A 12,020-nucleotide genomic window follows, 5' to 3' on the forward strand; every position below is an offset into this window, starting at 1 on the left:
AGCTCCGCTGCCTCTTTGTACTCGTCTGGGAGATGTTGGAGTAGGGTCTCTAACGTGTCATAGTGTGAGCGATCGTAGCGAGCTAGGAGCGCCTGTGTATTGGCAATGCGCCATATGTTTGCCGCCTGGGCTGCAATCCTTTTGCCGGAGGTCTCTAGCACCTTGGACTCTTTGTCCGGGGGAGGAGCATCACCAGTTGTCTGCGAGTGTGCCCGTTTGCGAGCATTAGCAACTACGATGGAGTCCAGAGGTAACTGGCCTCTAATGTACGTAGGGTCCCCAGGTGCGGGCTTGTATTTTTTCTCGATCCTGGGGTTTATTACCCGTGCCCTGGTGGTTTCTTTGAAAATGTCCTTTGCTGGCTTGAGGACACCTTTTAACATGGGCAGAGTCTTTGCAGTCCTCTCTGAGGATGCAAAAGTGTCCACCAAGAAATTGTCCTCGATTGTGTCTGAGTGGAGTTGCACTCCATGATTGGCTGCGGCACGTTCAATGAGGGCGTTGAATGCAGCAGTGTCCTCTGTGGGAGACGTTTTTGCGCCATAAAGCTGCGTGTCCTGTGTATCCAGAGCGGCACCTGGGTCTACAGGGTCATCCCAAACTTGATCAGGGTCCTGCTGGCCTTCAGGGTCTATATCCCTGGGGTAGGTGGTGTCGTCACCCATATAGTCCTCTACTGCGTCCGTGTCGGAGTGCGTCGGAGAGAAGGACTGTGGTTCTGGGTAAGAGGTGTGGAGGCGTTCATAAAGAACCGGTTCCGACTCCGCCGGCAGTTTCTGCTTTAGTGGGATCCTGTAAGAGTCCAAAGCCTGCTCGGAAGTGATCTTCCGCTTTCGGAGCATGAGCCTGCCGGTGTCGGCGTCGATGAAGTGGGACGGTGATGTCCCAGTAGGAGAGCGTTCAATAGATGGGGACATCGTCTGGGTGACACGTGTTCTGATGTGGAACAGTTTCGGCGCCGTGGATGGCGGTAAGCCAAAGGTGATGTTGGTCGGTGCCGAAGGTGCCTTCTGAGCCTTTTTCGGCTCGGAGCCCGACGTGGCCTGGAGGGCTGCCTTTTCTCTGATGCGTTGCAAGGACGCTGCAACTTGTCGCACCTGGAACGCCGACGGTTCTTTGGTGCCGAGTGGTTCTGTAGAGGTAGGTGTGGACTTCTTCGGAGCCACAGGGTCATCGAGCCGAGGAGAGGTAGTAGCTGTCGACGGCGTCGATGATTGGACCGTAGTCGCTGCTTTCGAGGTGGATTGCGATGCAGCGGCCATTTTAACCTTGGTGGTCGGTGCCGATTGTTTCGGTGCCGGGGGCCGAGGCGCTTTGGCGGTACCGATGGCCTTTCTCTTTGGGTCGGCGCCGACATCGGCTGCAGCGAGTTCGGCACCGAAGTCCCTTTTGGTGCGGTCGGAGCCGACGGTTTTGGCTGGCGTCGAAGGTGTGGTGGTCCTCGAGCCGACCAGTGTTATTTTCACTTTCGGTTTCTGTGGAACCGGTGCGACGATTGGTTTCAGTTTCGTGGAAGGGAAACCAGTCTTTTTGGGTAATAATGGCTCTCGCTGGATGTCCGAGGCCGGGCCAGAGGGCGGGGCCGAAAAACTGCGGGATTGATCTTGGGTAAGGCCCGAAGGCGATCCCTCGACCGGAGCCGTAGATTGACGCTCTGGGATATCCTCCATTTGGACGGGTAGGCCCTGCTCGTCACCAGAGCTACCTTCTTCGGCCCCTAAGGCCTCATCGTAGTCTCCTACCTCATCGTCGGCTTCTTCCCTGTGAAAAAGCTCTTCATCCACGTCTTCCGACCTGGAACCGTGTTCGGAAGCGGGGCTGGAGGGTATGTTTTCCACGCTTTCAACATCTTCGTCCTCGGTGCTGAAGATGTTGGTCGGGGCCGGTGCCGCCTGCTGCGCTTCAAGTCTCGCGGCTCGTCGATTCTGGAGAGTCTTCTTGGATCTGAATCGGGCACAGGCCATACATTTCGTTTCGTCGTGATCCGGTGAGAGGCATTTGTTGCACACCGGGTGGACGTCGATATGGGGATATTTGGCGTGGCAAACAGGACACCGCTTGAATGGGGTCCTCGATTCCATCGTCGATGTAGGGTAGATGGTCGGATATAATGGATCCGAAAAAGTTGTTAAAGTCGCTAAACTAGCTAGTAAACTGTCGATACCGATCGGGAACAGTACCGACGAAAACCAAAGGCCTTTTGGCCTGAACACTAAATTTTCCTAACTTGAGTCAAGATAAGCACATCCGAACCCAATGGCGGAAAAAACCAATCTGAGGATGGAGAGGATGCCCATGCGCACTGTGGTCCAGGGGAGGAGTCACCTATCTCAGGATACTTCGAAGACTCTTCCAGGACAACAACGTGCAAACATCCGGACCCAACACTAGGCGGCGATCTATGCACAGATATGAATTCAGCAGCCCACATGCCTCGAACATAACGATTTCAACAAAATAATTGTTTGTAGCTCAAACGGATCAAAAATTACAAAACAAATTGAGACTTATGTTGCTGCGAAGTGGAGGGCCCTTTGCAAAGGTAGACTGGCACCTTTGTCACTGCTGCATTTGTATATTACACAGTTACTAATGAGGCAAAATCTTTGCACAGGGTGTTAGTATATATAAGAATGTCAAAATAAATGCACTGCATTATGCTGCAGTCTTATTTTTGCTGCATATTTTAGTCAACACTGACATAATTTTGTTCTCCATTGCTGCAGAATTACAGTGGCCCCAGAGCAGGCAGTAGATGTTTAACGTGCTAATGAATGAAGCAGAGAAACCGTGAAGTTTGCAAACTTAGTTTGGTGTTTGTGCAAATCCTGGATTGCCGATCCCCAGTGAATTGCTCCACTACTACTGAAAAAGGCCAATGGAGATTCCAATGGGTGAGGTGGACTGGCCTCAAGCATCTTGTGACCGCAGTGACAAAGTCACTATCGCTCTAGGGTGTGCTGCTTCAAATGTCTGCCCGCAAGACTGGAGGTGAACTTCAGTATAGATACGCTTTTACACTCATTATTCAGAAATCAGTGAGTGCTTTTGCCTCAAAAGTTTAGGACATGACAACAGGGGGAAACATCCATTAGTACGCGGACATTTGATCGCGTACCATTACTAACGCAAGCGTTAGTACGCATGCGATGTAACAACGCGTCGCCTTTAGTACGCCGCTTTTGGAGGTCGTCACGGCGGTCATTTGCTCCGAGGGTCTGCTGCTGGTGCTTTTCCGGGTCTGCTGCTGGTGTTTTTCCGGGTCTGCTGCTGCTTTTCCAGGTGCAGGAGACGACGTAGGAAGCCCACGACGGAGGAAGCCGGAGGAAGCAGGAAGGGGGAGAAGATTATAACCACGTGTGGTAAGAGGTAAGTGGGGCTGTGTAGGGTCGTGTTGGGGCTGTGTAGGGTCATGCAGGGTTGTGTCCTTGTGTAGGGTTGTGTACTTGTGTTTGTGTAGTGTAGGGTAGTGTAGGGGGTCGTGAAGGGTAGTGTTTGGGAGTAGGGACAGAACTGGGGGTAGTGGCAGGGTCGTGCTGGGGGTTGTGTTTTAGGGTTTCGGGTAGTGTTGTGGGGTTAGTGTAGTGTAGGGTAGTGTTTTAGGGTTTAGGGTAGTGTCGGGGGTTGTGCAGGGTAGTGTTTGGGAGTAGGGTCAGGACTGGGGCTAGGGGCAGGGTCGTGCTGGGGGTAGTGTTTTATTGTTTAGGGTAGTGTTGTAGTGTTAGTGTACTGTAGTTTACTGTTTTAGTGTTTAGTGTAGTGTTGGGCGGTTGTGATGGGTAGTGAATGAGTGTAGGGAGCGGAGTAGGGCAATGTGAATGTTAGTGCAGGGGGTAGTGATTTAGGGCTTAGGGTAGTGTAGTGGTGTTTCAGTAGTGTAGGGTAGTGTAGTGTTTTAGTAGTGTTTTAGATGTGTAGGGTAGTTTATTTTCTATAGTGTTGTGTATTAAACATTTTTTTTTTAAATCTGACACGTTATTCCGCATACCATTTTTATTACTAGGCAAGTTTTTACTTTGCATACATTAACACTTTCAATGTAATGGTATGCGAAGTAAAAACTTGCGTAGTAACGGTTATTGCTAAGTAATAACCACGTAGTAATAGCATGCGAAGTAATGGCTTGCGAAATAACGTCTCATATTCGACTACAGGGCCCGGAAGGGACCTGTTCCATTGCATATATCCTTACAAACGTAAGGAGTTTGGTTTAAAAAGACCACATCCCTGAAAACAGAGTCACCATAGCATAACAAAGGGCAGGTGGCCTCTGTGACTGGACGAAGGTCACAGGGCAAATGCAGGGCCATTATAGGAAGCGCTTTCGCTCGCTAATGGCCCTGCTAATCTCGGAAGGGAGAGGGGAAATTATTTTGTTTCCTCGTCCCCCCACCCTTGTCCCCGTGTCCCCCCACTCCAAAATCTGGGGGGATATATTCCCCGCATCCCCCACACTTCCTACGCCCATGCCTGTACACCCCTACAGTGTCTAAGTCCATTCTTAGACATTGTAAGTTCAGTGCTGCCATTAAGAGTATATGGTGCTGAGAGTTTGTCATTACAAACTATACAGCACCATCATGGCTACACAGAAAACTGAGAAGTTTGGTATCAAACTTCTCAGCACATTAAACCCACACTGATGCCAGTGTGGGATTTGATGAAAATTGCACACAGAGGGCATCTTAGAGATGCCCCCTGAAAAACGACCTACCACTAGTGTCCAAGTTGAGTGGCTGCTTTCAGCTGCCACCACCAGACATGTTTCTGGACCCCTGGGTCGAGAGCCTGCTGCTTTCGGGGGCCTGAAACAGTGCACATCCTGGGATGAGGTGCCAAGCCTCCTCCCCCAGGATGGGCAGGGTCCACGGAGGGGAAGCTTCAAAGGCTTGCTGCCTTAGTGAGCTTCCCCAGGCCACTTGCTGCTTTCAGCAACTGGTCCCCACTGGTTCTGACCCCCCACTTTGGGCGGGAGAACCGGCGGGAAAAACAAGCGAGGAAGAGAGGTGTGCCCACCTCTGCCAACTCCACCCCTCAGGTGGGGGAGGCGAGGTGAAGCACAATTCTCAGTCCCCGCCATCTTGCAGATGGGGGGACCTAGCCAACCAGGGTGAGGCACATGCTCCCCTCCCACTGGAGGCTGGCATAATAGGGGGTGTACCCACCCCAGGGAAGGGACCCATTGGGCCCAACATTTTACATACCTGTAACACCCCTAAATCTAGTATTTAGGGGCACCCCTGAACCTTGCATCCACAGACAAGAAACCAGAAGAAAAAAAGAAGAAAAAGAAGGACCGAACAGCTGTGCCGAAGCTAACAAGTGGAGGACACCCACTGACTTGGCCCCAGCCCTACCGGCCTGTCCCCACCTCTAACCTGCAGAAGCGAAACTCCGGTGTGTCCTGCAGCCAGCAGCCTCAAGAACTCCGAGGACCTGCCCTGAGCTTAAGTTCAGGAGCTTTCCTCCCACAACCCAGTGGCCTGCTCGTAAGCAGCCACCAACCAGAGACCCCCTACCCTCCATCAGATAACATTGGGCCTCAGCACTCTGCACCCGGCCGCCCTACTGCCCCTGAGGGTGTAACAAGAGTGCATCCTTGACCCTGGGGGACCAGTGAGTCTAACCCCAGAATACCAACTCCCACAACCGAATACTTACCTTTGAACCAATAACCCTATTTTCCTTCATAGGATAACATTGACTGGTTTTCTATGAAAAGTTTCCAAGTGAATGTTAAAGATTGCAGGAATCTGTTAGCATGAGCTGAAAGCCATTTTGTACTTGGCAGCCATTTTAGTTAGTCATGTGCTTTCTCCCCCTTCAGAGCCTTGCACATGCTCAGAGGGACCTGTAGCTGCCAGAATGCACCTGCTCCTAGTATAGAACTGTCAGGCTGTTCTAACTGATGTCAGCAACTCATTACTCCTCCTACTTGTTGACTGTGCATTTTCTGTATGACCATCTATGTGTGTAACTCTTCTCATGTGTACTTGTACCACCTTCGTTTGAGCCCCTGTGTGGGTATATAGGGCCCCTGTTCTCTGTACTCCACAGAATGCCTCCTACAGTTGCCTGAGGGTACTGTGTGACGTAGTCTCCCTCATCTGAGGTTAATAAATGCATTGTTACAACTTCTGTGCCAATCTATTCTTTGTTGGTTTAAAAGGACCAGGTGTATCAGTGAACCCCTTAGAAGGTTTTTATTTCTTCATGTGGAGTTGGAAAATCTATGAAACCCTTTAAAACTGTAACCAAATAACAAAAACGCTTTTACTTACCTGTTTACAGGAAATGTCCCAGTGCAGTATTTCAAAAGCATTGCATTACTATAAGCTCACATCAAAGTGCATATACAATTGCAATTCAAACTGTTTACAAACTGCATTACTACTGTAAATTACTTATTGCTCACCTGTGCCAGGCTTGCTTGGTTCTAGAAAATAAAATACCTAAAAGAATATTTTTATACAAAACCAATTGGTCTGAAGTTCAGTCTTTGAGTGTGTGATATCATTTGCTGATTGAGTGTGTACAACAAATGCTTAACACTACCCTCTGATACAGCCTTACTGCTCGACCACACTACCACAAATAGAGAGTAAGGTGCTATCTACTTTTACCTCTGCCTACACCTTTGGGGTTCCATTGGACTCTGTGCACACTATACCTCACTTTGGTATAGTACATACAGAGCCAGCTTCCTACAACTACTCCCCGCTTGACTTTATTTCTGAACCCATTTACATTGCAGGACAATATATTTAAGTGTGCGTTCTTCGGCGCAATCATTGGAAATCATTTCTTTCATATCATCAACTTTGAATTCCTACACTTCCCTTACTATACATGTGTAACTTTTTCCTCTAGCCCTCCCATCTGTCCCCCACCTGAAACTGCCTGCCTCCCCAATTCGCAGGTCTGTCACATTCGCATACCTAATATGCTGCATGCATGTAACCTACAAAATAACACGAGTAATGCTGCTGACCTGTGACATGAATAAATGTCACCCTCAGCCCCATAATCGACCCCCCCAAGTTACCTTTAGCTCTGATACAAATCATATCCCATTCACCTGTTCGGGCTTTCATGATAGTGATCAGTATGAGTTTTGCGCAAGTTTCTTTCCCTTTAATCCTTGGAGTAAAGTCTGTGATCCCACTACCGTAGTGCAGGATGAATAGGCAACACCGCCCACCCACCGAGCAAACCTCTGTGCCATGTCCAAATAAGTCTGCCGATGGGAACTCAGACTCCAGTTTTCTCTCTCGGGTCTCCAAATCATCCTGCGTAGCGGCTCATTGCCGATCATTATTTATGTCATGCTCCTTCGATGGGCCACACTTTGTCACTGCTTCATCATGTCCCGTAGCCCCTTTATGAAAGTTTCTCGTTCAGTTATCTTCTCTCTAGGATTTTCGATCTTCTGCCTGAGCTCTCTGCCCTAGTTTAGAGGTCACTCGTCATCCCTCCAAACGATCTGAAGTTTCTTCCGGCATCTGGAAGTTCCACTTTATACTGTCAGCCATTACTCTGAGTTTTTCAGCAAATAACATCCTATATTTGATTCCACAGTCTTGCAGTTCTCTTTTTATGGGATCAAAACTAAGTCATTTTGCTTGGACTATCAGAGTAAAATCAGGAAATATCTGTACGGTCGCAGTCTCAAAGTGGAGTTGGCCCTGCTTTCTAGCTGCCTGAAGGATTACATCCCTAAACTCTGTGATTGAAGATAAGGGTTATGATTGTTCCTGGGGGTGAGGGATGGTTTTGGTGCAGGTATTGGTGCCCTATGGGGTCTTTCTACAGAGAAAAAGTTGGAGTGACCCTTAGGCTTAAGGGTGTTTAGGATCCAGTTTTCAACAAAATGTTCCATGCTTGCGTCCTTCGGCCACTCTGGCACACATACTAGTTTAATATTGTTCTTTCTGGACCTTCTCTCAGAATCCTCTAGTCTGGCCTGTGTCATGACAGTGTCTTTCTGAAATTTGGTACGTTCTATTTGAAGAGTTTATCTCACCTGAAGCACCAATATTACAAGTTCGTTTTTTGTTACCTTTTCATTGATTTTGAGCACATGCGATCCGTGCAGGTTGACCTCGACAGTCACAGCTTCAATTTTGGTCTCCTGTGTGTTTTTTTGTGTTATCAAGTGCCGCAATTATGTCCCTCAGGTTCTGAGCGAGCCCATTTCCTCATCTACCCTGGAGAGTTTGTTATTTTCCAAATGATCCCTCCTCTCCCCCTCCACCCCCGGAAGGCCTGGTGAGAAAGACATACATATCCATCTTGGTTTATTGTTGTGGCTTGGGCTGTTTTTCTAGCCCCATGTTGTTGCGTACTACTGTCGGGTGGTCGGATGGTGGGATCCACTTCGCTCTATCGGGTTGATCTCAGCGGAGCCCCATTTATTTTCTTGGTGGCCTATCGCCCAGTTCTTACCAGCCTCAAGGTGTCTCACTGTGACCATGAGGGTACTAGGGAAGACTCAACTCATCCACCACCACTTGTTCTTTTAGGGCATCCACTCCACTGTTTCAGCATCGTCAGTGCAAGATCTCAAGTCCCTCAGGTGATGTTAACTGTATTCATCCTGTGCCACATAGATTCCCTTGAGGGCATTCTCTACTTTGCTGCGAGCACCCCAAGGGGCGATTAACGCTCAAGGGCCCTGTCGGGGGCCTTCCACTATGTACGACGTTGGGCAGCACTACAGTGGCAGTGTTCCCAAAAGGGACAGTGGACTCCCTCCTACCTCAGACACTGCTGAATTGTTGCCACCTGTCCCCCAAAATGGGAAGGCCCCCTCACCATAACTGGGCATCAGTGTCCCACTGCTTAACGTCCTCTCCACATTGGGGGCTGCGTGAAGGAACATGCTCTACAAGGATCGTCCGGAGCCTGACTTTGAAGTCTGCTGCTTGCTCTGGGTCCATGTATGCTGTCCCCACAGCTCCGTTTGGGGTGGAGCACAGAGCTTCTGGTTTAGGTGACCTCACTCAGTGTAATACTCACCACTCGCACAGTATCCTGGGGACTAACCATCAGACCCCCTTCATGGGATGGCAACACTGCAATCCTCGGCCTGCATCTTTTCCCATGGCAAGTCTCAACCTTCCCCAACCTAGACCAGTGTAATTGGCCAAATGTTCTGTAAAGTGCCCACTGTGCCACAATATTTGCTTTTGTAACGTTTTGAGCTATATAACTGGACAAATGTGCTTTAGAATGCTCAGTTTGCTAATATATTTTTACAAAAATTCATTTTGTGAGAACACTAATGTTCCCTCTACCGGCACAAAATGATCAAGTATAATCATGTTTTGTGCCATTATATTGGTTCACTCTGCACCACTAGCCTATAGCTGTAACAATTGGCGGTGAGTGTTAATTCACCAAACAATAAAGTATTTTTTTTCCCAAAGGTTATTAGCATTCCTCTCACCTGCTTTTTTAGGATGGTGAGGGAAGATAATAATGAGGACAACTGAGAAGTGGTTAGGTGGTTGCAGGATTGTGATGTCAATGAGGCAGTCGCTCATTTTACATACTTTCTTTTCGTCAGGGTGGGGTCAACTTTCCATGTCCCTGAGGTGCAAATTACCAAACATTTCATGAAGATGGAAACAGTAGGAAAATTAGTGAAACTATTTAACATTCAGGATGTTACAAACATTTGCTTAATTGGAACTGAATTTACTGTTGTGCCCACACACTCTGGCCCTGTGACGAATTGCATGCTTAATGGTTGGGGACTGAACATAACACTGCTTTCTGGACATTTGTTCATTCTTAGCTAAATAAGCAATACAATCCAACCCAATATTTAAGGAGAAAATTATGCAAATGAAAAAAATCAATTGCGCCACTTAACCCACCTTGGATATCTAGGGCTTTCCATTAAAGCAATTCCTTCCTGATCTGAGTCCAGGAATTTAATGAAGGTGCTGTCAGAAAGAGGCAAGAGCTGGAGGCCAAGGAGTTCTCTATATTGCCCGTCACTGATGACATACTCCAGGATCAGTAGCTTTTGAATACTGAGCAGCTTGCTCCAAGAGCCCGATTTGAGAACACCTCGAATGAAGGATGGTGTAGCCATTTTCAGCTTTCTGACCTTGCCAGAGGCCAAATAAAGTGTGTCTAGAAGCTGCTCAGAGACTTTGACAAGAGGCTCATTAAGACAAAGAAGAAGTTCTTCAAGAGCAAGCTGTATGTCCCCTTCTTGCATAGCAGGTATAAAGATGGCCTCAGATGGTTTTAGCCACTGTGTAGCATCAGCCGCCTTGCAAAGCACGTTCATATCAAGCAGTTCTTTGGAAACCGTTTCAGTCAGCCAATGCCATCTCCCTTTGTGTTGCGTTTGACCTGAGTCTGGCCAAATGCCATATGCCAATGTGGCTGGGAGATTCATTGACCTCACCAGAGATACAACTGCCTGGACAGCATGGCAATAGACAAGAGGTAAGATCTGCTCTACCAGCAGTTGGTTCCACTGGGCAGCTTCATCATGTTGTTGATCTACCTCCACCCATTTTATGCTTCTTCTGTCATCAGTCAGATCAAAGCTAGCATTGATGATGATCGGAAGACCAGTCCTATTTTCCTCTCTGTCTGGGAGAGGCAGGAAGCAGCTGAGACGCCCACTAAAGCAATTCCCACCCTCATCGTCCAAGCAATAAGCAATGCTAATGGTGGGAGTGTTGCATAACTTCTTTGCAAGGTCTTCCAAGTCTTGAAAACCCCCATCTTTAACTGTGCCAGTGATGACAAACCATTTGCAGACTTCATCAGCCATGCTAGCACCCTTCAGGGAGGTATATTTAACATGCATTGATGTGAGGAGCTTGGATGAATCATTTTGGATGTTTTCAAGTGTTCCGTTGTCAGCTTTGGTCACACTGACAGTCAGTAGGTGCTTGACCGTGCCATCACAACTGATACTCTTTAGTGACACTTGAGAGACATTTCGAAGAAATAAAAGGCCTATGCTGGCGTCTTTGCTGAAGCAGTTAAATAGTTCTTTAACTCTTTCTGTGTTGTAGAGATTGTCTGAGATCTCAGAGGGACTTGACCGCAGTGGAAAACGGAAGAGCGTGCCTTTGAAAAAGCCAGTCTTCTTGATGTTGTCCCAGTTACCACGGTCAATGGCACTTAACACATTACAAAATGGAAGAAACTGGTCTGTGAATGACTCCACCTCATTCCTGTCCTCCTCCTCCTCCAGGTTCCATAAAAAGCCTCTGTCATCAAATACTGATCCTTGGGGATCAAACATCCCAATGTTTCTGCTACTTAACACACTGGGGAGATCTGTAAATTAAGAATAATTGACAGAGATGTAAAAGCACACCTTAAAGTACATACAATTGGAATCAAACAGTTTAACTTGGCAGTGAACAGAAAAGGGAGCTATAACACCGTTCATGCTACATAAGGTGTGCAGTGTAATGCCCTTCCTCCAACAGCCCCTACTCTAGTGGACATCAGAGAAAGCTGCCTGTTGAGCAAGCCACTGGGGGCTCCGTTGACGGAAAGAGAACAATCTTCCCGACCCTAAAGGGTGCAGGCAGACTGATAGGTTTGTGGACTAGTTATTCTGCAATGTTTGTGATGGAGTACCCTGTCCGTCAAACTCTAAACCACTCCCTCAGTGTCCTAACAAGTGACAACACAAACAGGGCCCAGCCATCAGATTCAGGCACTGGTCCTAGGTTTTGGCAGCTCTTGCAAGATCAACAAAGTGAACCCAAGAAAGCCTTCCATTATAAGTTATGTAAATCCATAACAGACATGTATTCTTGACATTACAATGGCTGCAAAGTGTGGGCAGTAGGGAAAGGTGAGTGGTGAAGGAGAAGGGAGAAATGCAGGAAATTAGAGACAACAGTTCAGACTACTACAAACCCTTATGGAGTACCTTAGAAATGGGGACGCTACATACACGGGGACCTTAACTTGAGGCACCCTATCCTTCTTGTATATGACCACTACTCACATAACTATTACAATTGGGCAGC

General features: G+C 47.9%; 1 protein-coding gene across 2 annotated transcripts in view; it reads right to left on the minus strand.

Annotated features, from left to right (window-relative positions):
- The window catches only part of LOC146809713 (sacsin-like), a 287,617-nt gene that overhangs the window by 152,700 nt on the left and 122,897 nt on the right, over positions 1-12,020 (minus strand). The window contains exon 6 of one of the 2 annotated variants that reach the window (XM_085616552.1): positions 9,882-11,313. The exons of the other annotated variant lie outside the window; for it this stretch is intronic. Coding sequence (XP_085472678.1) covers positions 9,882-11,313 — 1,432 coding nt within the window. The remainder of the gene's footprint in view (positions 1-9,881; positions 11,314-12,020) is intronic. 2 annotated transcript variants of the gene reach the window in all.

Source organism: Triturus cristatus, chromosome 7 (genome assembly GCF_964204655.1).
Source record: "Triturus cristatus chromosome 7, aTriCri1.1, whole genome shotgun sequence".
Lineage (NCBI taxonomy): Eukaryota > Metazoa > Chordata > Amphibia > Caudata > Salamandridae > Triturus > Triturus cristatus.